Source organism: Bos taurus, chromosome 8, assembly GCF_002263795.3.
Source record: "Bos taurus isolate L1 Dominette 01449 registration number 42190680 breed Hereford chromosome 8, ARS-UCD2.0, whole genome shotgun sequence".
Classification (NCBI taxonomy): Eukaryota; Metazoa; Chordata; class Mammalia; order Artiodactyla; family Bovidae; genus Bos; species Bos taurus.
The window spans coordinates 112,243,605-112,271,362 of record NC_037335.1 but is presented as its reverse complement, the minus strand read 5'-3'; the positions used below and the strand labels follow the sequence as shown (position 1 = coordinate 112,271,362).

Below are 27,758 nucleotides of genomic sequence, written 5' to 3'. Positions count from 1 at the left end.
CACGGGCTCTGGGTTCAGGGCAGTCCCGGTGCCTCCTCAGGAAAGGCTGGCATGTGTCTTGGGGCTGACCCTCTCAGAGCAGCAGTCCAGGGTGGTCTCTGGGTGCATGGAGGGCCATCTCCTTCCTTACTGACTCCAGAGCCATTTAGAAAGGGAGTAACAGAGAGGGGTGCTAGGGAAGCTCTTCCCGAGGCAGGGACTCCTTTCCTGCCCACCTCATGTGCGACCCCGTAGCCCCCGAGACTTGAGGAGGCAGGTGGGGTGCCTGGCACCGGGGCCTCTGGGCTGGAAGCTGGACCCGTCCCTCTGAGGTCACCAGGGTCATGTCTCCACTCCACACCCGCCTCCGAGATGGATGTTTCTCTGCTTGAGTGATGGAAAGCCAGAAGCCTGCAGGAGGCTGTCAGTGAGTGGTGTGGCGTCTCTGCATGTGGCATTCGTCTTGAAAAAGCATCTTCCTAACAGACCCACCTCCAGCACCGGAGTCGGTTGTGAATGCACTGCAGATCTGAGGGTCGTCGGGAAAGACTTGAATGTACGAGGTGAGCGCATTCAGGATTCCAGAGGAAGCGACTGTTTATGGTGATCACTGACCGCACGCTACACAGGAAAGGAAGTCTTGTCTTCTCAGCCTTCTAGATGTTTACAAAACCTGAGAGGGTCATGAGCCTGGACGCCCTGCAGTCCTGGCGTCTGTGACGTCATAGAGAGCAACACAGAGAGCTTCAAATGTACGATGGAGCCAAAGGAGAGTGATGGATCAGGAGAAACGAAGCTTACCCGGGAATGCAGACTGGGCATCCAGATTTAACTGACAGCACAGCACCTTGATTTATCTTGTTACAAAACTGGAAGTGACTCAGATCTCCCTCAACAGGTGAACGAAGCAAGAGACGCTGGCACACACAAACAGCAGATACCGCTCAGCGAAGACAGCGAATAATCTGCTGCTGTAGTTCAGTCGCTCGGTCGTATCCACATCCTTGTGACCCCATGGACTGCAGCACGCCAGGCTTCCGTGTCCTTCACTACCTCCCAGAGTTTGCTCAAACTCATGTCCACTGAGTTGGTGATGCCTTTCAACCATCTCATCCTCTGTTGCTCCCTTCTCCTCCTGTCCTTAACCTTTCCCAGCTTCTGCTGAAATACACAGAAACGGAGATCCTGTCACTGACTTCCTGCCGAGAGAATGAAGCTACACACACAAGTGCCTCCTGTACGATTCTGTACGTAGAAGTTCTGGAAGAACCAGAGATACCTGTGGTAATGGAAGTCAGAGCGCTGGGGAACAGGGAGGTGTGCCCACGCTCGTCCCAGCTCATATTCGTGATTCAGGGATGGTGTGATCATGGGGTGCACAGGTGGAGTGCTGGGGAACAGGGAGGTTTGCCCACTCTTGTTCCCAGCTCGTATTCATGAGTTCAGGGATGGTGTGATCGTGGGGTGCACAGGTGGAGCGCTGGGGAACAGGGAGATCTGCCCACGGTCATCCCAGCTCATATTCATGATTTCAGGGGTGGTGTGATCATGGGGTGCTCAGGTGGAGTGCTGGGGAATAGGGAGGCCTGCCCACACTCATTCCCAGCTCATATTTGTGATTCAGGGATGGTGTGATCATGGGGTGCACAGGTGGAGCCCTGGGGAACAGGGAGATCTGCCCATGGTCATGCCTGCTCATATTCGTGATTTCAGGGGTGGTGTGATCGCGGGGTGCACAGGTGGAGCACTGGGAAACAGGGAGGCATGCCCATGCTCGTTCCCAGCTCGTATCCATGAATTCAGGGATGGTGTGATCATGGGGTGCTCAGGTGGAGTGCTGGGGAACAGGGAGGCCTGCCCACATTCCTTCCCAGCTCATATTCATGAGTTCAGGGGTGGCAAGATCGTGGCTTTAAGGCAGCATCCTTGGCTGACACTCACCCCGTGGAATTTCTCCCTGTTGGAGCGCCACTGCACCTCCACTCAGACTCTCCAGCTCAGAGACACCAAGGCGTCTCCAAGGCGTCTCAGGGTCACTGCTCCACGGGCTGGTGGGTCACGCTCGAATGTCTCAGAACCAGGGTTGCCCTTGGTTCCTTATTCCCTGCGCCTGTGATGGCATCGTAAATCAGAAGGAAGCGTGTTTTGTCCCCACCTTCCTCCAATGCAGGAGACCCGGGTTCAGTCCCTGGGTTGGAAAGATCCCCTGGAGAAGGAAATGGTAAACCACTCCAGTATTCTTGCCTGGAGAATCCCATGGACGGAGAAGCCTGGTAGGCTACAGTCCACGGGGTCGCCGAGAGTCGGACACGACTGAGCGACTTCACCTTCACCTTCTCTGAAATCGGCTTCTTGGGTGGTGATGGCAGGAGATGGTGGCGTGGCACCTGAGTACCCTGGGCTGTGTCAGGGGTCAGGGGAGCTGACAGGTGCAGCCCAGGGCGCTCCGCCCAGATTGGGAAGCAGCCTCCTCACTTCTCCACCCTTAAGCTGATGTCCCATCTGGGGCAGAAGTTAGACTCATGATTCTCTAGTTCCTGCAGGCTCTGAGCTGTCTTCTGATGACATGGACTGGCTCACAGAGTTTTAGCCTACCCAGCACTGGAGCGGCCTGATCCATGACTGCAGCTCCTAGACGTCTGTCCGGGCCCACTTCTCTGGTGTCCATCAGGAGGGGAAGCTCCAGGCTCCTGCATCGCTGGCACTGCCACCGTTTTCTCCTAGACCCAGGCTCAGAGCTGCAGGGGGCAGGCAGCTTGTGTCCTGCAGTCTCCAGGGATGGAGAGAGCTCGGAGCTGACCCCAGACGGGCTCCCTCTCTCCTGGGCATCCCTGACCCGCCTCTAGAGTGAGCTCAGAGCTGACACCAGACGGCTTCCCCCTCCCCACATCATCCCTGGACCCACCTTTAGAGTGAGCTCGGAGCTGACCCCAGACGGACTCCCCTTCATTCCCAGGCATCCCTGGGCCCGCCTCTAGAGGGAGCTCAGAGCTGACACCAAAGGGCCTCCCCCTCCCCACCTCATCCCTGGACCCACCTTTAGAGTGAGCTCAAAGCTGATCCCAGACAGGCTCCCCGTCTCCCTGGCATCCCTGGACCCACCTCTAGAGGGAGCTCAGAGCCGACCCCAGATGACCTCCCCCTTCTTTCCCACCAGACCCACCGCCTAGGAGGCTGTTGAGCATCACTGAAAACCCACTGATCTACAGAGACCTGGTGTCTTCCTTTAGCCTCATGGTTCTTGGGATTATTCAAAGTATTTTTCTAAAGGAAACCCCAGGAAAATCTGACACGAAACTCTGGGCTTGTCAGTTGCCTCCAAGCGAGAAGCGTTCCAAGGCAGAGGAAACAAAAAGCCTCCTATATAGAGTCTGATGCCAGATGTGCTCAATGAGTTATGAAATGCCACCTGTTTTATAAAGGAAAATGTTGCTTTTCTTAGTGGGAAATTGCTTTTTATCCTACATTTTTAAAAGTAGATTGAAAATGATTTTATAAAATAACCATATTCCTAAGCTTATTTGAATGTTGCTTACTCTATACTGGAATCCATTATGACATTTTAATTTTTTTTTTAGCATGGACCATTTTTAAAGCCTTTGTTGAATTTGTTACAATATGGCTTCTGTTTTGTGTTTTGGTTTTTTGGCCATGAGGCGTATGGGATCCTACCTCCCCGACCAGGGATTGAATCCGCATCCCCTGCGGTGGAAGCGAAGCCTTAGCCCGTGGACCTCCAGGAGAGTCCCCAAACAGCGTCTTTACGTGGTGGTTTCACAGGCTGGTTCTAATAACCGAATACTGATGCATGTTTGCGTTGCAAGTTTGAATCAGTGAGAAGAGCAAACCGCCCTCAAAGAAAATGCACAAAAACACGGTTCTTAATGAACTCTTACACCATAAACATAGTGTGTGAGTTCAACTAGCCGTGATAAAATTCAGTGAAAACTGGTGACTGAAGACATGCCCCAGTGTATGAGAAATCACAGCTATTTCTTACACAGCAGCAGCAGTACATGCAGGCAGAGGGGCGTCCCAGGAAAGCCAGCATGAAATCCGTGGCACAGGGATAGACCTGATGCTTTCAGTGCTGTGCTTGCGTGACCTCGAAAGCAGGATGTCACCAGACGTCAGCACGCAAAGCAGAAAGAGGGCCCTCCGTGGCGATTCATGGAGTCTGCCTCACACCTCTGGTCTTACAGTGCCTTTGCCTTTGAGCTACTGGCTGAGGACTTAATAAATAAAGAACGTTCGGAGGACACCCGCGCGCAGCCTCTAGTTGCTGGGGATCCAGGCTGCGTCTCCAGAGGCCACAGTGGACAGTCCTTCCTGCCCCTCCCAGCCCCGGTGGCCCTGCGTCCTGGCCGGCGGCCTCATGGCTCCCGGGTACACCTCGGTCTTCACAAGGCCCCCGCTCCCCTGTCCAGGTTCTGCCTGTGTCCCTCGGGTAAGGATTGATGCCACCATGTTAGGGTGCCCGGACAGTCCAGGGTAAACTCGTGTCACAGTGCGTCCACGTGTGCGTGCTCAGTCACTTCAGTCGTGTCTGACTTGGCGACCCCATGGACTGTAGTCCGAGAGGCTCCTCTGTCCATGGGGTTCTCCAGGCAAGAATCCTGGAGTGGGTTGCCATGCCCTCCTCCAGGGGATCTTCCCGACCCAGGGATCGAACCCAGGTCTACTGTGTCTCCAGCATTGCAGGCGGCTTCTCCACCCACTGAGTCACCTGGGAAGCCCCCCATCGCAATACCATTAGTCTAATCAAACCTGGAAAGACTTTGTCCAAATAAGGCTCCGGGATGGGACCTGCTGGGTGTTATCCCGGAGTGTCAGCTTTTCGGCCCGAGACGGTTGAACGCTCACGGGGAGTTTGGCCTGAAAGGAGTCATCCCTGTATACAGCTTGCTGGCCTTGTTGGAATTTCATTTTGCTTTGGGGTAGAATTGATTAGCGATGCTGGGAGACTTTCAGGTGCACAGCAAAGTGATTCAGTTACGTGTGTACCTGTGTCTGTTCTTTACAGAATTCTTTTCTGGATCAGATTGTTTCAGAGTGCAGAGCCGGCTCCCCTGTGCAGCAAAGCAGGGCCCAGGGGAGCGGCCCCACAGAGCTCTAGTGTCCTCGTGTCCTGAGCAGGTCTGCCGTCCTGTAAGAGCACAGCCCCAGCCCCACCCTTCCGCCAGCGGGCCCTGCGCTCAGCAGGGAGACCCTTCCCCAGCCCTCACAACAGGCAGCGCAGCGCTGGGTCTGGCCGCCCCCAGGGCAGGGCCTTCCTGCTGCTCTGGGCAGGGTCTGGGGTTGCCGCCCTGGTTAGTGGCTTTGCCTGCGCCCTGGGGATGTGCACCTTGTTCTGTCCGCCTGTCCCTGAGCCGGGACGCCTGCCTTTGTCACCGGAAGCCACAGCTGCTTCAAGGATGCTTCTGGAAAGGGAGGCAGACAGGGCTGCAGCTGTCCCCTGCCGGGGCGGGATGCAGGGGCGGGGCAGACCGTCTCTGACCCTGTGGCTCACCGGGCACGTGTGGGTGTCACGTCTCGGAACATGGTTGTTTGCGTGGCTTCATTCAGCCTTTCGAGCATCTTCCTGATAGCTTATGGTGAACGAAGTGGGGATTCATGATTTCTGAAGAAAAAGATTTATTTTCAAGACCGGGGACCAGGCTTGATCACTTGAGAGCTTTTTATGTAGCAGAGTTTTATTAAAGAATAACAAGGGACAGAGAAAGCTTCTGACACAGACATCAGAAGGGGGATGGAGAGTGCCCCCCTCGCTAGTCTTAGCAAGGGAGCTGTGTATTTTTTCAGTCGGTTATTACAATAAATCAAAAGAGGGTCTCAAGGTTGTAAAGATCCTACCAGACCCACTCCCACAATTTACATGTTAAGATGACAGGATCAGTCCGTTCTTAAGAAGGAGAAACGTGTCTTCAAACAGATACATTGTTGTTACATAGCCATTGGTACAGAGTTTAAGATGAGTTGTTTTGTTGTGTAATCATCAGCTCTGGGCTTAAGGAAAAAAAAACGTTTTATGTGGCTAAGGCTAAGGAAGGTAGAAAAGAAAGTTTGTCCTTTCTTCCTCCTTGAGAGCCCCGATCCCTTTCCTCTCTTGGGGGACCCTGAGCTTCTTATCCACCTAAGAATTAATTCTCACTCCCCTTACCCTCAGGCCCCACCCTCCACCCACCCCCGCTCCTTTTGGACAGAGGCTGAGAGCTTTGCCATTAACTAATAAGCTAGGCTTGTGACCACCTGTTAGCATCTTGGCAGCATTAATATGTATGAATCCCATTCTGATTTGACCTTCTGGCTGGGGGAGGCAGCTCACAGCCTATCTGACTCACAGCCTTCCTCAGGGCCCCAGATTCCTCCCAATGCCAGTCTCTGCCCTCAGCCTCTTCCCTGTGACTTTTCTCTCTTTGGTGCAGTATTTTGTTTAAAAAATAGATGAAGAATATAGTTTACTTTGACCTAGAAGGGCGCTTGTTTCTTCCCAGAGCTCTGAGCGCACACGCACTCTTGCTGCGGCCGAGACGTGTTAGATCTGAGTTTGCAGACGTGCTGTCAGGGCCTGTCAGCCCCCTCCCCACCCTGTTTTTGGTGCTCTCGACTGATCCCGTGACCCTTGATTCTCGTCTGTTCTGCACAGGCTCCGTCCTCGCCGTCCTCGCCTGTAGCTAATAAACCAAAATACGAGAAGCGCTGGCTAGACGCCCTGTCACTTCCTCTGTCCATGGCCCGAGTCTCAAGGTGCAGAGCTGGAGCGGACACGTTCAGGTGTGTGACCGTGGTCTGGAGTGGATGCGCCGATAAACCCAGAGGTGCATGTCCTTGTCACCAGGTGAATTCAGCATTTGCAGAAATAGTAATCATCGTCTTGATAGTCAAACGCTATCAGAGCAGGAGCCGACTTGTCAGGAGTGGGTCTGTCTAGCAGTGACTGTTGCTGTTTCCTCTTCTGAGACATGGTCATTAGCAGAAGAAATCACAGTTCCAGTTTCAAATGCGAGCAGAATTAGACTGAATGTAAAACTGAGCTCTCATCCAAGGTGGATCCAGTTCCAGAAACGTCCTCTCAGCAGCCCTCTGGGCCTCATTTCCTTCATTAATGAGAAGTTAAGAAGGTGAGTAGAGGATGGGTGAGCACAGGAAGAGAGCTTGAGGTTTGGAAACAGCCCTTTCCTTGATGAAACGCACCTGCCTGTCATGGCTGCTTTCAGGTAAACACAAGGCTTCTGCAGGAGGAAGGCCCCCAGAAGGCCCTACCCCCTGAGTCAGCCACACGGCCCTCCTGTGCCTGAGATGTGCTGTCTCTGCCCACAGCAAACCAGAGGCTTCCCTGTGGTTTTAAGAAAGCTTGTTGTTGTTTTATCATTAAGTTGTGTCCGACTCTTTGTGAGCCCGTGGACTGTAGCCCTCCAGGCTCCTCTGTCCATGGGATTCTCCAGGCAAGAACACTGGAGTGGGTTGCCATGCCTTCCTGCAGGGGGTCTTCCCGACCCAGGGATAGAACCCACGTCTCCTGCATGAAGGTAGGTTCCTTACCAGCTGAGCCACCAGGGAAGCCCTTGACAAAAGCAAATACATCTTACTGGCTCTGCCGACTTTTATATGAGCAGGAAGGGACACAAAGTAAAATGACCAAAATTCTGCCTTTTATGGTGTGTTTGTCAGACACACAGCAGTGGTGAAGTGGCATCTGGAGGCTGAGCGGATGCGCGTCCCCCTGCCCTGTGACCCTCTGGCCCCACCTTAAGGGGAGGAGAGGACAGGCATGCTGCCTGAAGCAGCCTGAGTTAGTTCTGTGGCTCCTGGGGACCCTCGCTGCGAGACCTGCAAGGAACAGTTTAGAAGTTGCAAACCCTAAACCAAATGCTTTTTAAAATCAAAGGCTCTCAACTACAGCCTGGGAAGGATTTTGAGGAGATCCTTTGAGTGGATAAAAATAAGTGGGATAAGCAGGTCAGAGGTCAGCGCCCTGGGGTTCCAGTTGTAGGACCAAATGTGTCACCACCTCCTGCCTTTTCTGAAAGCGCAGTTCAGTTCAGTTCAGTTGTTCAGCCATGTCCAACTCTTTGCGACCCCATGGACCGCAGCACGCCAGGCCTCCCCATCCATCACCAACTCCTGAATCCACCAAAACTCATGTGCATTGAGTTGGTGATGCCATCCAACCATGTCATCTTTTGAAAGTTATTTGGCCAATAATGGTTGAGTTTCCTTGGTTTTCTGAAATTTTTTCCCGAAGAGTCTATAAAAAGCAGATGCATATTTAAACCCAACATTAAGTTTGTTCTGAAATGATAAAAGTCAGTTTTAACCGTTGCGACTTTGCCCCCAGGGCCTGCAGGGGTGTCTCTGGCCAGAGGGCCTCTGGCACCTGCTCACTCTCGGGAGGAGGTTAGAGTCGGAGGTTCTCAGGCACAGTGGGAGCTAGGCTTTTGCTTAAGCATTGTGTCACCATTAATGGAGGTTAAATCATTGAACACACAAGACAGAAAAGGTGCTTCCGTGAGAATCTGGGGGAGAACGTCTGGATCGAAAGGAAACCAGGCATGGAAGCAGCGCAGCGTTCGGGTAGGAGGTTCGCTGACGCTGAACAGGCAGAGCTGCCCCCGGTGCTCCCAGACCACGCGTGCAGACACTGGGAAGCAGCCTTGTGGCCTCGCAGGTCACTGGGCAGCAGCTCGTGCTTCTGGCTACCAGGCAGTCACTGACACATTCCTCTGACTCTGCGTGTAGAAAAGCGTGCTTCCTAGTGGGCCTGACGTCCGTGAAGAAAGCAAGAGACTTCTAAGCAGGCTCTTCTCCGTTTTCTGTTGCTACAGTTAGTGAAAATTTAGCAAAAGTGCACGTTTATCTTCTCACAGTCTCCACGGGCCAGCTGGCACGTGTGCTGGGGTCTCTGCAGGCTGGCCTGGGGTGGGGCCAGGCTGGGCTCTCGCCTGAGACCAGGTTCTCTCGGGCGGAGGGCGGCATTCAGTTCCTCGGGTTTGGGGGCTGGGTCCCCATCTCCATATGCGTTCCAGCTGCGTGTCCTCCTGCCTCTCAGGCAGCAGCAGGTGACCTCTTGTCCTGGGCTCCTGACTTCCTGTCTCTGACCCCAGGCCCGATGGGAAGGACTTGAGACCACATTGGGCCAGCTGGATAATTTTCCTAATTTAAGGACAGCCGACTTCCGATCTTAACCATAATAAGTCCCTTCTGTACGAGCAAGTTCCATTTCAAGAGCAAGTTCTTAAGTCGAATCTGTTCGTGTAAATCCAACAGAGTCAGCCTAGGTACCCGACTGACTCAGTCGGCCAGACCATGCTGTAATGCGATATGTTTATAACACTTTTCACACAAATAATACATAACAAACACGCAAAAATGAAGAGAGCGTTTTCGATCTTGCGGTTCAGTGCCTGGAGAAGTACGGCAGTATGATGCGTCGGCTGGCACACGGGAGCTGAATCTGCTGAACAGGGGAGAGGGCGACTGGGTGGGGGGTGGTGGAGCTGGAGGACCCACAGCAACAGGAGACGGGGGACGAGCTGCAGTTCCACCCTGCCTGGGGGTGCGTGGCCGCGGCTCTGAGGTTTGCGTCCTGAAGGCTCGCGTGTAGGAGACTTACTGTACATTTTCAGAGCCCCACCAGCAGCACAGAGCTCCGTGTCCAATAGAAACCTGGGCTCAGCGGCCTGCGCTCAGAGGCTGGGAGCCCCGCCCGAGTGCCCACGTGTTCAGACCCGGGAACCTCGGTTCAGGAATCTGTCCGTTGAAGATGCTCTTAGCCTGGCTCTGCAGTTGCGTGTGGTCTCACGTGGTCCCCATGACAAGTCCAGTTTAGGTGCCCAGACCTGGGCTAACAAGGCGCCCACCTAGTGCCTGTATTTCAGAAGCTGAGGGGAGGGACTGTCCTTAAGAACAAGGGAAACGTGTGCTTTAGAGACGTCCGTGGTTGGTCCAGCCATGCGCAGGGGACTTTAGATGCTCTGGGGCCTGGGCCTCTGGACTTGGGTCAGTGGCTTTACCCCCGGGGGGGCAGGTGGTGTGGAGGAAAGAGCGGGTTTGGAGGGAACCAGCTCTTATCCTGCTTCGTCTGTGGGGCTCCTGGGGCCTCGGGACCTGCACAACTCGGGACCCCCGCCTGACGGCCCAGCAGGCGGGAGACACGGGAGTGCTCCTCGAGTGGGCGGGAGACACGGGAGTGCTCCTCTGCTTCCTACGGCCGTTTTATGGAGAAAACGTGAAATAGCACAGGGTTTATCGGAGCTTTTAAACTCCTTCAGAAGTGTGCCAACAGCTGTGGGTTCGTTAGCGGTTTGTGGGGCGAGGAGTGCCTGATACAGGAGCAGGGAGACAGTCTGAGCGAGTCCCACGGCGTCTGCGTGCCTGCCCGCTCTGGGGGATTCGGTGCCCAAGGCGCCGCTCCTGTGGTTCTGCCCAGATGAGCCCTGCCTGGGTCCCCACTTCACGGTGGCCTCAGGAAGTGCAGGGAGTCCCTCCCTTTGCTCCTTTTTCTAAGGACGGAGGAGGGAGGGAACTAAAGCGTGTTGGTTCTGTTTGTCCCGCATCTTCCGTGTTTGTGAAAGTACCAGAGATCTGGCATCTTGTCACTGACAGTAAGACCCCACCTGGCTGTGTCGGGAGGGTCGTTGTTTCAGAAGAAGGAGCGTGGATGGGACCCAGGGGCTTTACGGCAGCCGCACTGGGACAGACTGCAGATGAGCGCAGTGTGAAGAGCGATGCTGGGAGTCAGAAGGATCCCCCTGATGCCTGGTTTGCTTTGCAAAGGATGGCTTCATGTTTAAACGCTTGTGCCAAGCTCCCTCCTGTTTACTTGGGAAATCCTGAAAGCACAGCTCACTTGGTGGAGCAGAGCTGGGGAAATAGCGTCCTGGGGGCTGTAGGCGTCTCCACAGAAGGAGGGCCTTCTGCAGGGTGGGGTCCTGTGGGGCTCATAGCAGGGTCAGGAACCCAGGGCCTGCTCTGCACTGGGGCTTGGAGAGTGGGCCCCTGTGCTCGTGGCTGAGCTTGCCTGATCCGGGCGGGTGCAGGGAGGGGGCTCTAGGGCCAGGGCCTGGGCAAGGCTGGCCTCGGGACAAGGTCGTGATGGGTCGCGGGGGTCCTCAGCCGGCTTCATCCAGAGCTGAAGAGTTACCTTCTGGTGGAATAAATACGAAAACATGTTTAAAAATCAATTTACTATGCAAATAAAACTGAAGGTTGAAAAGGGAGAAAATATCGTGACCTATAAATCCGTTGCCAGACAACAAACTCGCCTGTTTCACAAACGCGTCTATTCAGCTGCTTCTGAGTCTAACAGGCTCTCCGTTTAGATGAAAACCACATGGATTAAGTAGTTAAAAGTCTGGACCTGAATTTAGAGATAAAGGCTAATTCACAGTGGGGAAGCTGGAGGGCGGTGTGGATAAAGTGTGTGGTTTTCAGGGAAGGAGTTGTTCGGAGCACTCACTCCCCAGCGCAGACTACACTGTTTCAGGAAGTTTGTGTTTTCGGCCAGTGGTTCAGGTTTTCCTAGAAGATAAATCAAAGGAGGACACTGAAGTAGAACTCGATGTGGCATCTGCTTCCTCATGGCTCCTGCTAGGATATTGCACTAGGTCAGTGGGCACTCCTGTTAGAACAGAAGTGTCCAGGGGTTTGAAAGGTTTGCTTCATAGAACTGAAAGCTTTCAAAGGCTGATAAGTGCCTCCTGGACACAGAAATCCTAATGGAAAGATGAAGAAGCTGGAGAGAAAGACGTGGTGTTTGTGTCTAATTTCCTTAGCTATAGACTCAAACTACAGGTTCTATTCAAAACAGTTGTAAAAAGAAACCTTTAAGACTTAAGAGATCCCAGTGATTTAGCCACCTATGAATCTTTTAGAATGTGTTCTATTTTATAATACTGAATTATTTCTCTTTTCTTGATTTAAAGCATTTTGAATTTTGTTCAAAGTAATTTCAATCATTATGCAAAGTGGAATTTTCAAAGGCATGATTAATTTAGGAAGAATCTAGGGACATAAGGACGATGATGAGACAGGTTCTGCACACACGTTTGCAAGCACCGAGCTGGTCCTCCCGCCTGCTTGCTGCCGGCCCTGTGCGCTGGATGCAGTTCTGTGCCTATAATTACGTGCCCAAGCGTGCCGGGCACGGGCTGTCCCTCAGCCCGCCTCACCACCGCCCCGCGCCCGCGGGCAGCCCTTCAGGCACCTGTGTTCAGCGGCTGCGCCCTGGCTTGGGGGACAGGTTCTGTGTCCGTGGGCCGTGGACTTGGGGAGGGGGAAGGCTTGCACATCTAGAGGCGTGTTCTCCAGCATTAATTCACAAATACTCTTGCACACCTGCTCCGTGTAGCGCTGGCTAGCTGGGGGGCAGGGTGGGGAGGTGGGAAGGATGAGCAAACCCAGGAGTCCGTGCCCTCTGGAAGCTTCCTGTCCATCAGGAATGCAGGGCCTGAGGTCAGAACAGAGAGAGACCTGCATGAGGTGGTTTTCCTCCCTTTCCTTCAGCGGGACCCTGGGAGGGGCCCCACCATCTGGCTCCTGGTCAGCCCCATCGGTCAGCCCCCTGCTCCCTGACGGCCGGGGCTCGGAGGACTCAGGCCTGGGCTCAGGACAAGAGTGACGGGGGGATAAGTTGGCTTTGGGGCAGCATGAAGGGAAAGCTATCTATTTTTTTTCTGAATTTGGTGAACTTGGGTGGTGTGGTGCCGGAATTTTCCAGTAATAGTGGCTTTTTCATAAACACACTGGTGCAGGGAGAAGGGCGCCCGCATTTAAGTTGGAGCTTTGTTAATAGTTCATGTGCGTCCTTGGAGCTGCCGCTGCGTCGTGGGAAAGGTAGAAAATCTCTCTCTGGCTTCCGTGAAAAAATACCACCCACGCCACAGAGGCAGGCTTGAAGTGTGACGTGTGAATGACAGTTTGGAGATGTCTTTCAAATTCTGAGGAGTATACACACTTTTTCCCTCTCATTTTGGCTAGTGAATATTCATAACTCTCGATGTGAGTAAACAGATACCAACCTCTCTGCTTCCAGACCTGAGGGCTCCAATTCATGAGAGCAGAGACACCATCCGGGTATAAGGGGACGGGACTAGCTGGGGCACGGGGGCCTGGGTGGTTGTGGGCCGTGACTCGTGGGTCAGCGGTTCTGTGGGTCATTTTGGAATATCGAGTGTATTCGTTCTTTAAACAAAAGAACACACAACATGTTCCAAACATGATTTGTAACTCTGAGTTCTTTTTCTCCGATGTCGCAGCTTTGATGGCCAGTCAAGTCGGGTGCTGCTGGAGTTCCCCGGCACAGCTGAAGGAGGTGTTGGAGGGGGGTTGTTGCTGTGGGACCCAGACAGGTGTCCAGGGCCGTGAAATACCGAGCTGTGCTGTGTGGTCATGGAGCTGACCTAGCGGAGGTGTTGGTGCAGAGCTTCTCAGCAGGGACGGAGGGAGAGTCCGCGGGGCGGGGGGCTGGCTTCTGCCCTGGGGAGCAGCAGCAGGGCACAGGGGTGCCCCCGGGACAGCCCGTGCTGGCGGTGTCTGTGGAGAAGCGGGAGGGGGTGTGAAGGGGCAGGAGAAGACCCAGACTGCTCCCCGACCAAGCGCAGAGCTGACGCGACGTCGAACTCGCTGTTTCTCAATCTCCTGAAAAGTTAAGCTGCATGAACGTTTAACCTTAGTGGAATGGATTTCTTTTCTTAGCCAGAAACTGAATTGTTTCAATCCCTGCAGTATGGAACTGTCTTCCTAGATTTCTCTTTGAAACTCAGACTTTGTCTCCAAGTGTGAGGAAATCCTGGAAGGGGCAGACTTTTCCAAAAGCACACGGGCACGGTCCATCCTCCCCTTGTCTGGCTGCTCCCCGGGAACTCAGGCCCCAAAAGCACACAGCACGGTCCATCCTCCCCTTGTCTGGCTGCTCCCTGGGAACTCAGGCCCCAAACACACTGCCTTCTTTGGGTGTAGGTTTTACTGCTGATCTTTAAAAGCTGATGTGTGACCTCACAGAGCAGCTGAGTCCTGGGCAGTGGGTACTCCGCGATTTCTAGTTCTGACCATGACCTTGACCATGTGGTTAAAATATTGAGAATCCTGAGCAGGTGCTATGACCGTAGAACCATGAGGCAGGTTCCACCTGTGGACGGCGGAGGGGGAGGGACTTGCAGGGGAGCCTGAACGCTGCACGAGTTGAACGTTGAGAAGATAAAACCTCAGAGTTGATCAGGAGACTTCTCCATTCAAGCAAGCATGAACACGATTTGTGCAACGGACTCTAATTAGCATGACTTCTATAACAATAAGCCAAAAAGTGAATTTCCTCGTCACACTTTGCTGGCGTGTTGGGGTCTGTCATCCGCGTTGATGCCAACACCTCCACTGTTTCTGCTCATGTGGTTTTAACTCTACTGCTTTCCTTGGCAGATAACCTCATCAAGCAGCAGTGTTTGCGTGGGACCTGTGGGTTTACTGGAATCATATTCATTATTCCACGTTGTTTCTCCCAGAATTTCCATTTCTAGTGCAGTTGGCATTTTGAAGCCCGCCATGTGGACGGGACTCCCAGAGCTTAGGCGTCTGCTTGTCTCCTGGAGCTGAAGCATGGACATGCTGGGACTCAAAACTCACCCCTTTTCCTCAGAGAGCCGACTGTCTATACCCGGTGCCCAGGTGTTTGCTGAAGCCCTTTTTCAAACTAGGAACACCCCCTATGTTGACTGTTTTCTAGCATGAGAAGGTTCTGGATTTTGCAAAGTGCTTTTTCTTCACCTGTTGAGATGATTGTGTGATTTTTAAAAATTCTGTTGCTATGATGTATGACGTTAATTTCCAAGTGTCAAACCGACCTTGAATTCTTGGGGTAAATCCCATTGATTATGGTATATAATTCTTAATAGATGTTCCTAGATTGACTTTACTAGTATTTCATGGAGACTTTTTTCATCTATATTCAAAACAGATATTAGTCTGTAGTTTTCTTGTGATGAATTGTGGTTTTGGTATCAAAGTAAGTAAGTTGAAAATGTTCTGTTCTGTTTGGGGGAGAGTGTGAATAATTGTTATTAATTCTTCTCTGAATGTTTTGTAGACTTCAGTGGTGAAGCCAGCTGGGCCTCAACTTTTCTATTTGGTTAGTCTGGGGTTAAAAATTGAGTCTCTACACTTGTAATATTATCTTTTCAGATTTATTCCTAAATCAGCTTAAGTAGTTGTATCTTTCAAGGATTTGTCCATTTCATCTAATTTCTCTCATTTAGTGACCATCGTTGTTCATGTAACTTCTTTAAAACCCTTTTTGTTCCTGTAATATTGACGGCAACAGTTCCACTTTCACTTCACATGCTGGTATTTTGAGACTTCTTTCTTTTTCCCTTGGTCCATATAGCTAAAAGCTTACCAGTTTTGCTATTCTTCTTAAAGAACCAGATTTCGCTCACGCTGATTTCCTCTTCTCTGCTTCATTAATTCCACCTCCAGTCTTCATTATTTTCTCCCTTCTGCTTTCACCATATTTAGTTTGTTCTTCATCTGTATGTATATACACATATATATTTAAAATTACTAAAGAAATGTAAATGCTTACTAATATAAAAAAAAAAGCAGGAAAAGAGGAGCAGAGGAACAAAAATTATGTGAGACACATAGAAAATGAAAAGTAAAATGGCAGACACAAGTCTAACTGTACCAATAATAAAATTATATTTGAATGATTAAATAACCCAATTAAAAGGTAAATTTTTCAGACTAAATAGAAAAAACAAGATCTATCTTCAAGAGACACATTTTAGATACAAATAGAAAAAGAAAAGATGAGAAAGATATCATCAGCAGTAAACACAAGAAAGATGGACTGGTTACAGTAGAGCCATACAAAATAGAATTTTAAACTAAAATTGTTATTAGAAATAAAGAGGAGAGGGTATTTTTTTAAAGATAAATGTTTAAATCATCAGGAAGAGATAACAATTAAAACTATATGTGCACCCACACAGAACCCCAAAGTACACGGAGCTAGAGCCAGCAGTGCTGGAGGAGGAGCAGACGATTCAGCAGTGACAGTGGGGGGCCTCGGGAGCCAGTTTTAACAGGGGATGGAAAGGCCAGGTAGAACCTCAAGAAGAAACTGGGCTCCATCAGAACCATAAGCCAAACAGACCCAGTGACGTCTGGAGAGCCTCCATCAGCAGGAGGAAGTGATACACTGAACTTAGTTTCAGTATATCTGCCTAGGGGACTGAGACAGGTTCCTTTAGCCCACAGCTTGAGCTGTGCCTCGCGTGGCGGCAGCGTGGCGTTGCCGAGCAGGGCTGACGGGGGCTGGTGACAGCACCGCCCCCTCCCACTCCTGAGGCACCCGGCCCCAGCGCTTCCCCCCAGCATCTCTTCTCTTCCTCCTTCAGGTCCAGCGCGATCCAGGTGCAGGCCCTGCATGGGGTGAGCTCGGGGCCCCTCCAGTTTCACACGGCCCAGGAGCGTGCCGACTGGCTGAGAATGGTGTCGGCCAACATCAGCGATCTGATGCTGCGAAACGTGAGCGTGGAGACAGTCCCCGTCCCTGGGTTTGCTTTTCAGTCCGTGGAAATAGTCACGACTCTTTGTTATTTAAGATTAACCCTGAAACAGTTGGTCAGAACGTTAAACAGAAGCACGTACTTTTAAAGGAAGCTTTTATTTGGAGGATAATTGCTTTACGATATTGTGGTGGTTTCTGCCATTCATCAACATAAATCAGCCACAGGCATCCATGTGTCTCCTCCCTCTTGAGCTTCCCTCCCCCCTCTCACCCCACCCCGCCCCTGGGTTGTCACAGAGCACTGTTCACAGTGGCTAGGACATGGAAGCAACCTAGATGTCCATCGACAGACGAACGGATAAAGAAGTTGGGGTGCGTGTGTACAATGGAGTATTACTCAGCTGTAAAAAGAACACGTTTGAGTCAGTCCTACTGACGTGGATGAACCTAGAGCCTGTGATACAGAGGGAAGTAAATCGGAAAGAGAAAAGCAAACATTGTACTCTCTTTTTCAACAAATCGAATCTCTAACTAAGACAAAGGGAAAGATTAAGTCACCCGAAAGTTTCCTGGTGTGAGAGGAGAGGCTGAGTCAGGGTCTGGACTCGTCACCTTGGCCCTGTCTCTTGTCTCGTCTTTCCACATACCTACACAGCGTTCTCTGTGAGCATATACTTTATATGTTCTCTATCCAAATGCATTGATGTAATGTGACATGTATCTGGGGAACCCAGCTCGGTTAGAGATGTGATTTTCCAAAACATGGAGGAAGCTTAGAAAGAGGCACGGCCACCAGATAGTCTCAGCGGCTCTCAGCAGGTCCCCAGGAGGGAGCAGGTGCTCTGTGTCCTTGAATGGTCTGTGTAATGACCAAGTCAATATTGAAATAAGTGAATGTACACTAAAACCACATGGGGTGGGAGCAGCACCTAAATCAAGTCCGAAGTTCCCTAGAGCACCCTGTACCCTGGCGGTAACGTCATGGCCACAGCCGCGGGGGCTCACGGAAGGAGCAGCCCTTGGCCGAAGGTGGCTGTGGACCAGTCTCGTGGTCCTCAGGCCCCACCGGCTGACTTGCCCCACTGTCCGCATTTGTGCCCCCGGGTCTGCTCTGGTCCAGGCCAGCTGGGGGCAGGCGGGGGCCTGTGTGTTCAGACGCCTGCGGCTCGAGGGGAGGGCCCCGCAGCCACCCCCGCGGCCCTGTCTCTCTCACTCCTGACTTGTTCCTGGAAGCTGCCCAACGCTGGTTGCCTGAGCACTTTGAAAGACCAGGGAAGCAGAAATGCATGAGATTTCTATTCCAAGGACCCCAGGGGCTCTCAGCTGCCCAGTAGGTGCCATGTGCGTGCTAAGTTGCTTTAGTCACGTCTGACTCTGCGCCGTGCTATGGACCGTAGCCCGCCAGCCTCTCTGTCCATGGGATTCTCCAGGCAAGAATACTGGAGTGGGTTGCCATTCTCTCTTCCAGGGGATCTTCCTGACCCAGGGATCAAACCTGCATCTCTTAAGTCTCCTGCATTGGCAGGTGGATTCTTTACCACCAGTGCCACCTGGGAAGCCCACCAGACTCTCTCTAAGACCTCAGTTTTCCAACTTGACATTTGATTTCAAGGGTATCTGGGTGGATAAAAGGTAAAGAGAAAGGCCAGGTGGTGGCAGCTTGGTATTTGCAGACACACTGGGCTCCGTATGAATCTCACACTGGGGTGCTGGGCGGGCAGAGGGAAGGAAAGCTGAACACCCGCGAGCCAGAACCGCGGATGCAGAGCCCGTTCCCCGGCAGTCTTGGCTGCTCTATTACTCTGGACCTTCATGTCCTCACTGGTTGGATTTTGCAGGATCGCTGGGAGAATCGGGGAAGGAATGTGAGCTGTGAAACTATAGTCACCTGAGGTGGTGTGTGCAGAAGTCATTTCCCCCAGTTTTTCATATGTTGAAGTGTAAGCTTCTGCTGCCCTATGGCTTTTCTTACATAAAGTGCCGATAATTAAGGAACAGCAGAGTCTGCGTGCTCGTCTTGGGCGTTCTATTATGAGACTCGCTGCCACACATTCCTCTGTCCTCTGGTTTGGTTTTCAGGAAGAAAAAGCATTATAAAAGAAACTTACTTCTGGGGTCAGTTCATGCAGCTAATTAATTTCAGTTGCCAATTAGACAGGTTGAATAATTACGCCATTAATAAAATTATACTGACTCCTTGCTTCCCTCTCTCTACAGATGAAAATGGCAAATAAATGCTGTTCTCCTTGTGACCAGGTAGGATTTGTGGTTTTCATGTTGATCATACAATGTCTCCAAAAGTTGCCTCTTTCTGCTTTTGAAATCTGATTTGGAAATTTTGACAGAAAAGCATTAGCACATGTGTGATGAAGTTGCAGTCCTCACCTTCAGGGTTAACTCCATAAAGCTGCTTGTTTATCCTGAAGATTGCATGGCAGGAACCGTCCTGCCTGAGGGTGCCAGGTTACCAGTGAGTGATCGAGGGGCGCCTACATTTTATGAAGGAACCGTGACCAAGTGATGCCCAGATGCGACTGTGGAGGCTTCGAGGGGTTTGACGGCTGAGACCAGCCTGTATGATTCGGAATCGTCAGCATCGTGTAATTTTCTTGGCTAACTCCTTCACTGGGAAGCTTTGCTCTGGGAGGCCTTTGACAGGGCAAGTGCTGCTGCAGGTGGGGTGGGAGGAGAGTGCTGTCCTGCCCCAGCACGCAGGCCTTTGTTCCCCTGGGCCAGGGTCGCTGCAGCCCCACCTCTTCAGGAGCCCTCAGCCCATTCCTTCCAAGAGCAAAGTGAAGTGAATCAGGAAAGAACAGCTTTATTGCCTTGCCCAGCAAAGGGAGCCACAGCAGGCACGTGCTCTTAGAGCTGTGTGCCCCCCAGGGGGGCGGGGGTGGGCAGCGGGGCATCTTCTGATCCAGGTGGGAGTGCTCGGTTGTGCCCCTCTGGCAGCGGGGGGTGGGCAGCAAGGCGTCTTCTTGTCCAGGATGGGGGGGTGGGCTGCAGGGCATCTGCTGATTCAGGTGGGAGTGCTCCGTGTGCCCCTCAGGGGCGAGGGTGGTCAGCGGGGCATCTTCTCATCCAGGGTTGGGGGGTGGGCAATGGGGTGTCTTCTCGTCCAGGTAGGAGTGCTGATCAGCATCCAGTGCATGCAGGGCCTGCGTTCCTTCCATCCGGAGCCCGCCTGGCATCAGGTGGTCTTGTTCTGGGCTTCAGTGGTTCCTATTGAATGGACACCTTCTTGCTGGAATGAAGAGGGCTTCATCAGGGAGTTAGCATCTTCCATCTGGTGGGTTTTTGTTCTGCAGAAGAGCTCAAAACACTGTTCTGTGTGTCCCCTAAGGGCGAGGCAGGACCCTGCCCCACGGATGCGCTTCTGGTTCTCCACTCCCTCTCCCTTGTCTCTGTGTCCTGTCCCGTCCCTGATTAGCAACTGCTGAGATCTGCCCTTTGGAACCCGGGGAAGGTCCCCGAGGCGGAATGAAGCCTATTTCCCACAAGCCAGAGATAGGGGACACGGAAGGGCTTTTGTGTCCAGGAGCCCGTGGGGGCTACGTGGTTTTAGGACCGCAGAGAGCGTGCCCTCCTCGCCTCCCTTCAGCTGCTCCACGTCCTATCACAGGGACGTCATCCTCTCCAGGACTGTCCAAACACATCACGCGTGGTCGGCAGTCTGGAAACACGCACACATGAGTGCCTATTATGCTGAGAACACGCAGCTTTCACAGGACTTGAACCTGACGTATTCGGACGACACTGCGTTCTCGTGGCTGTACTTGATTGCCTGGCAGGTTGAAAAGAGCACCCATCTGGAAATCAAAACATGTTTTGTTTTACTTAGAAATTAACTCTTCTTTCTCAGTGAATCACACGAGAGAACAATGAACTAGTTCAAGGAAGGTTAAAACCATCTGAGGAGCAAAACTCCCAGCACAAGGGATGTGAAGTGAGTTAGGTTTCAAAGGCCTCCTGAGCACTGGAGTAATTTTGCAATGGTTTTATCTTAGTGAAATTTTATCACGTAGTAAGCCACGTTTGTATGATGTCAGTTTTGGCGGTCTTTTATGAATAAAACCTGGATTCTGAGCCCACTAACCCCTCTGGTGTAGTTGGAACAAATTAACATTTGAGCAACAGTTTCTTAATCTATGAAATAAGACAGTGGTAATGGCAGAGTACATCATGAGAAACGCTGGGCTGGAAGAAGCACTAGGTGGAATCAAGATTGCTGGGAGAAATATCAATAACCTCAGATATGCAGATGACACCACCCTTATGGCAGACAGTGAAGAGGAACTAAAAAGCCTCTTGATAAAAGTGAAAGACGAGAGTGAAAAAGTTGGCTTAAAGCTCAACATTCAGAAAACGAAGATCATGGCATCTGGTCCCATCACTTCATGGGAAATAGATGGGGAAACAGTGGAAAGAGTGTCAGACTTTATTTTTGGGGGCTCCAAAATCACTGCAGATGATAATTGCAGCCATGAAATTAAAAGACGCTTACTCCTTGGAAGGAAAGTTGTGACCAACCTAGATAGCATATTAAGCAGAGACATTACTTTGCCAACAAAGATCCATCTAGTTAGGGCTATGGTTTTTCCAGTGGTCATGTATGGATGTGACAGTTGGACTGTGAAGAAAGTTGAGCACTGAAGAATTGATGCTTTTGAACTGTGGTGTTGGAGAAGACTCTTGAGAGTCCCTTGGACTGCAAGGAGATCCAACCAGTCCATCCTAAAGGAGATCAGTCCTGGGTGTTCTTTGGAAGGACTGATGTTGAAGCTGAAACTCCAATAGTTTGGCCACCTGATGCGAAGAGCTGACCCATTTGAAAAGACCCTGATGCTGGGAGGGATTGAGGGCAGGAGGAGAAGGGGACGACAGAGGATGAGATGGCTGGATGGCATCACCGACTCGATGCACATGAGTTTGGGTAAACTCTGGGAGTTGTGATGGACAGGGAGGCTTGGCGTGCTGCAATCCATGGGGTCGTGAGGAGTTGGACACGACTGAGCGACTGAACTGAACTGAATGGGTAATCTAATGTTTTTTGTGTTTTTTTTTTAACCTTAATATTTCTATATAACTTTGACTTTACTCAGGGGGTGGATTCGATTATCTAGAAAGAAACATTAGAGAAGAGCCTCACTGTGCGGGGCTGTGAGAGAGCTCAGCCTGCCCTGATACGCCAAGTTTTTAGTAGAGGATTGTTTCACATTTCTCCAAAAGCTAAACATTTTGTATGCATGAAAGGAGTTTAGATTTATGATGTTGGACCCTATTTTAAAAAGGAAAGATTTTTTTTTTTGCATTTTTAGCAATTAATCATTGATTTTGGAAGTTAGTAAAAATAATATTTGAATAAGCATGAAAAAATAAAGGCATTTGACGACCACTGAAATTGACACACGAAAACAAAGGAAACCAGACCTGGAAGGATAGTAAGAAGCACAGAGTGCGGATTTTCAGGCTTTACGTCTGGCAAATAAAATGACTAACTTGTCATCCGACCTAAAGTAATAGTAAGACGACAGGAGTAAATTTAGAATTGTCCCAGGAAATCCAGGACAAATGGTCACCCTGCCAAAATAGCAAGAATCTATTTTACAAAATAAATTTCTTCTGAAAAACCTCACTTAAAGTGGATACCTTAATCAGCAAAACCAAAAGAAGCCTAAATAACTCAAGGTATTCGAGCTTCTTCAGTGAAAAGGAAGAGACTAGTTGTATAGTTATTATGTGATGGGTGCTTAACTAGTTATTTCGACTCAGTCAAGTGAAAAAACAAAGAAAAAGGAATTTTCTATAAAAATGAAATCAGAAAAGATAAAGAAAAATATGCTCCTTAATTTTAATGGTTATAGTCCCTTAATTTAATACAATCAGATAGGTGTTCATAAAATTATATTTTTATTTCTTGGAATATGTAATAAATCATTAGAAAGTTCATAATACAAAAGATAAAATTAGCTTTTCTTAAAATTATTTATGCACTGCATATACCTAAAGAAGAGTCATAGAGCGCCCAGTGCTCCCAGTAATAGCTGAGTGATAACTTATTTCTTTGCTAATTAATCCAGGCAGAATTAAATTACATATGGAATTGCATTAACTTCACATCCAATTTACAGATGTGTCAGGTTATTAACAGTCTGTGCATCACCGTCTTTGCTGGAAGACGAGCTCCTGGTTTGCTCCTCGACACGCGCCCAGCACTGTATCAACCAAACAAGGGAGGAAAAGCAGCAACTTGAATGACTGCCACAGCCTGGGGGGTCGCACCCGCCGGCCTGGAGCAGAGGGGCTGCCACAGCTGGTGCCCGCGTCTCCAGAGAGACAGGGCGGCTCTCGGGGAATCAGAGGGGACTCTGTCTCCAACACGCCGTCCTCGCGAGAAGAGCGCTTGGCGCTGCTCTGCTGGAAACAGTCCCGGCTTCTCCAGATCAGCCTGGAAGTTACACACTCAGCTTCCTGCTCACCCTGGTCCATCTGTAAAGGGACTCTATCCACATATCATCTGTCTGTCTGTCCACCTATCTACCCATGCTCAGCTATCTGTCACCTATCTATGGATCTACTCGTCTGTCTGGGTATCTGTCGTCCATCTATCCATCCATCCATCCACATCTGTCTTATTGGTCTACCTACTGACACATTTTCACGTCTGGGTATTCAGCTCTGTCTTAAGCTAAGTTCCCCCGTATTAGGCTCCAGTGTATATATCATCCACCTCTTGTGGGACCTACATCACCACCTCTGAGTATTTCATGAAGAGAAAGATGATTGTTGGAGACTTGGCAGCATTTGAATATATGATTGAAAAGTAAAGAAAAAAACAACAGAGTTTTTCCTCCCTACAGGCAAAAGAATTACTTATATATATGTAGGTACCTTACGTATATTTAGGTCCCTTTTATATGTAGGCCCCTTACGTGTGTGTAGGCCCCTTATGTACATATGTCCCCTTATGTACATATAGGCCCCTTACATATGTGTAGGCCCCTTACATGTGTGTAGGCCCCTTACATGTATGTAGGCCCCTTACATATGTGTAGGCCCCTTACGTGTGTGTAGGCTCCTTATGTACATGTAGGCCCCTTATGTACATATAGGCCCCTTACATATGTGTAGGCCCCTTACATGTATGTAGGCCCCTTACGTGTATGTAGGTCACTTATGTATGTGTAGGCCCCTTACATATATGTACACGAATTACTTCGTCTCCCCTGCCCCTTTGAGATCCGAGCTGAAGCTTGGTCTGCTAGGGGTCCTCAGCAGAGGAAATGTTGTCTGCAGTCTTAGGGACCCTCACTCCATGCTGCTAGAGACCCACCAAGGGCTGTTCTCTTTCTGTGACTTGGTTTTCCTTCTGAATGGTGTTCATTTTTTGGTCCTACCGGCCTTTACTAAATTAGTAGTTTGAAAAGAATCTGGGTAAGATTCCTGGTGATAGACACAGTACCAAAGCCGATTTTTGAGCTTGCTAGTGACTTAAAGATTTGCAATAGTTGGAGAAGGGGGTGACAGAGGATATGATGGTTAGATCGCATCACCGACTCAACGGATCTGAGTTTGAGCAAACTTCAGGAGATGGTGAAGGACAGGGAGGCCTGGTGTGCTACGGTCTGTGGGGTCACAGAGTCGGATACGACCGAGGCGACTTAGCACGCACACATACAGCGATAGGTGAAGAGTCACTCACACTTCCTTTCAAGAAACTTTAAGGAACAAGCCCTCCTTGCCAGTCGTGGGTGTGGAGCAGATACAGGTAAAGACGTGGGCCTCGTCCTCGGAGGGCGAGTGATCTAAGGCAGACGCAGAGGGAAGTAGGATAAGACACCCAGGGAAGACACCCCGGGTCTTGCCTTAGCTTACTGTTAAATCCATGCACTCAATTCTTAAGTTGCGTGACTGTCTCCATTAACTCGTTTAATCATATTCTGAATTGTGACAGTTCGCATTGTGTCACTAGAATCTAATATTGTCGTGTTATGTTCAGTGTTGAAAGTCGAGCTACAAAGAAACAGTCATTTCTCCCACGAGTCTTAATGAAATGTTTACTACAGAAATGAAAAATATACTAGCTGATTTTGCAACCTCAGAGACAGATTAGAAATACTAATCTCTAATAGAATGTGATTAAATAACTTGGTTTTAAATATGTGTGGAAGGCAGAACTCTGATATAGCTGAGACATCCAACACTGGCCGAAACTAAGTAACTCAGAAGCTCGTGTTCAGGGCCTGGCCCAGTGCAGCGGAATCTCGTGTTCGAGCCTGGCCCAGTGCATCAGAACCTCATGTTCAGGGCCTGGCCCAGTGCAGCTGTCTGGACCCGGGTGTCTCACATTTGTGCCGTGTGCCCAAATTGGAGGGTGGTCGTGGCCGGGTCGGACTGTGGGGTGGGCGGCCTGCTGTCTGCCCTCGCCACCCGGCGGCCCTGTGCTCTGAATGGGGCCTGGCAGTTCATTCTGAAAGTTTTGCTCTGCAGGTCATCCACATGGGCTGGGTCAGCGAGAGACTAGGAGGTGCCGGCTCATCTCAGACCTTCAGACCCAGGTTCCTGGCGCTGAGGGGCTCATCCCTCTATGTCTTCATCTCTCCGCCGGTAAGTGGGCCCTCGGGGCTGGGAGGGACGCTGAGGAGGCCGTCACTGAAGAAGCGCCAGGCCCAGCATTTGGACGTGGTCAGGAGGGTGGGTGGCGGGCCTGCCTCCAGCCCCACATCCACTGATGGAAAGGACTCTGCTGTGGACCCCGGGCCCTTCTCACTCTAAACTCATTAATCAGCCGTCCACAGTTTTCTTCTTTTCAAGCAGCCAGTGAGATGTGAGAGTGTTTTCCTGCTGAAGATCCCAGCCGGCTTGGAGGTGGGGGTGCAGAGGCGTGGGGGTCTCAGACCACCGTTTATGTGGTCGAAGGAGCCACAAAACAGGAGAAGACCTTCTCGTCAGATATTTCTAACTTCATGGTCAAATGATGAAACACAAAAAGACATTTTCACTCATGTCCTCCACGTTTTTAAAAACAAACAGCCTGATTTAATAGGGCCCCCAATAGAAATTTAATCCTGAGGGCTACAGTTTGCAATTTATTTTCTAATTCTCACCAGCACCACTTTCTCAAAACTGAGCCCGTCTCTGTGTGCCCTGCCTCCGGGTTTATGGCTTAAAGCCGATTCACTCTTGAGTCCACACATCAGAGCTGCAGACCAACAGCAAAACCTGATCGCTTCAGGATCTAAAAGTTAAGATGCAAGTCACCTACAGCATTGTTGCTTTTCTGCCATTAAAAATTAGCCGAAGAGTATCCCTCCCTGTGGATGCTCTCTGTTGCCATCTGCCCTCCACCCGTCAGCAGACGCTGTAATCGTGTCTGTGGCCTGGCTGCTGTGAATGGTGAGGGACGTGGGGCGCAGGGCTCTCGAGACTCAGCATTTGTTTCCTTTGCATAAATATCCAGGAGTGGGATCGCTGGCTCGAACGGTAGTTCTGCTTCCGTTTCTTTGAGGAGCCCCCATGCTGGCTCCACAGTGGCCGCGCCGTTCACACGCCTCATGTCCGCACAGCGCTGTCGTCTCCGGCTGTGGGGTGATGGATATGTTTATGACAAACAGGGGCTGCTGGTTTCACGTGTCTCCTCTTCTTCAGACTCATCAGCCGTGTATGGCACATCTGTCAATCATACTTCAATAAAGTTTTAAAAATAAAAAATAGTAGAGGGCAAATCAAGTTTTACTCTCAGACATCTAGACAACAGTGCATGTTTTCAGTGGTAAGCAAGGTTTTCTTTAATAGGCTTTTTCTTGGGGAATAATTTTAGAGGATGAGATGATTAGATAGCATCACCGACTCAATGGCCATGAGTCTGAGCAAACTCTGGGAGGTGGTGAAAGACAGATGAGCCTGGCAGGCTGCAGTCCATGGACCCGCAAAGAGTGGGACACGACTTAGCGACTGAACAACAATTTCTGGTAGAGAAGTTGTGTCCAGGGAGGAGGATTCCCTCCAGGTTGCTGAGTGCTGACCTTGTGCAGAACTGGGGTCCCTGTGTTGAAACTGAAGGATTATCCAAAAACCAAGGCTGTGAATTACCAATGCTGGAGAGTTATCTACAGATTTGCATAATCACTGAATTTTTCTCAAATGCAGTGATGTTCTTTATTGTTGCTAGGAAAATAAACAAGAATAACCGCAGATAACCCCGATGGCCTCAGTTCCAGCCCCGCGATGTCACGGAAGGCAGCTGGGGTATGGCTGGCAGATCCGGAATCAGTACTCTGGGGCTCTGGGCTGAGGGGCCCCCGCTGGCCCAGGACAGTTGAGGGGAGGTGGGGAGGACAGGGTCAGCCCTCCAGCACCCAGTTTGCCTGAGGGAGGGACCCCCTGCCACAGAACGGGGTGGGGGGGAGAAGTGACTAGATACCCAGATCACACGCCGGAAAGTCCTCCTAATTTTTCCTTTCCTGCTAATTAAGACCCTCGGGGCATGAGTTTTCCCACACACAACATTCTAAGTTGTGAGAAGTGCTTTAAATGTTAATCAAATTTCCACACTTGCTCTGGGGAAAGATGATTTCATCCACTTCCCATGGCAGCTTCAGTTTCACAGACAGAAATTCTAACCCAGGGGTCACAGGTTCCTCCAGTATCTCCAGATGGTTAGTGTCATTTCTGTTAACACCAGGCTTTGCTTGTTTATTTTGAAATCCCATGGCAAATTTTCTTGGCATCAATCCGTGTCACAAACATCACATCATACGAATCGATCGCTGACCTCAGCCGCTGGGGTGTATTCACCTGGAGCCAGCTGCTACCGCCTGAATACTGTGCTCAGAAGCTTGAGATCCTCTCAGCGTTCTGCTCTGAGCGGGGCCTGGCCGAGGGGCTGAGGCGTCTCTCTGTACCCCAGGGGTGGGGTCGCCCCCGCCGTGGCCTCCCTGGAACTGGGAGCAGCTTTAAGTCTGCTCCTCCCTTTCCCTAGGTGGCTTTTGGACCGCAGCCCCCCAGGCTCACCTGTCTTTCACCATCTCCCAGAGCTTGCTCAGACTCATGTCCATTGAGTCGGTGTTGTAACCTTATCATCTTCACCCTCTAAAATGACTCCCCAAGAAAAGGCCTATTAAAGAAAACCTTGCTTATCGCTGAAAACATGCATTATTGTCTAGATATCTGAGAGTAAATCTTGATTTGTCCTCTACTATTTTTTATTTTTAAAACTTCTACACCACAGGTAGTTTGGGAACAGCGGGTACACCGCGTCTTTTCACAGACGCAC

The 27,758-nt window shown here is 50.6% G+C and overlaps 1 protein-coding gene across 1 annotated transcript in view; it reads left to right on the top strand.

Moving 5' to 3' along the window:
- Window positions 1–27,758, top strand: part of SNTG2 (syntrophin gamma 2) — a 120,155-nt gene that overhangs the window by 75,476 nt on the left and 16,921 nt on the right. The window contains exons 9-12 of the mRNA XM_059889545.1: window positions 6,626–6,753; window positions 16,371–16,500; window positions 18,701–18,739; window positions 24,974–25,090. Of these exons, the coding sequence (XP_059745528.1) occupies window positions 6,626–6,753; window positions 16,371–16,500; window positions 18,701–18,739; window positions 24,974–25,090 (414 nt within the window). The remainder of the gene's footprint in view (window positions 1–6,625; window positions 6,754–16,370; window positions 16,501–18,700; window positions 18,740–24,973; window positions 25,091–27,758) is intronic.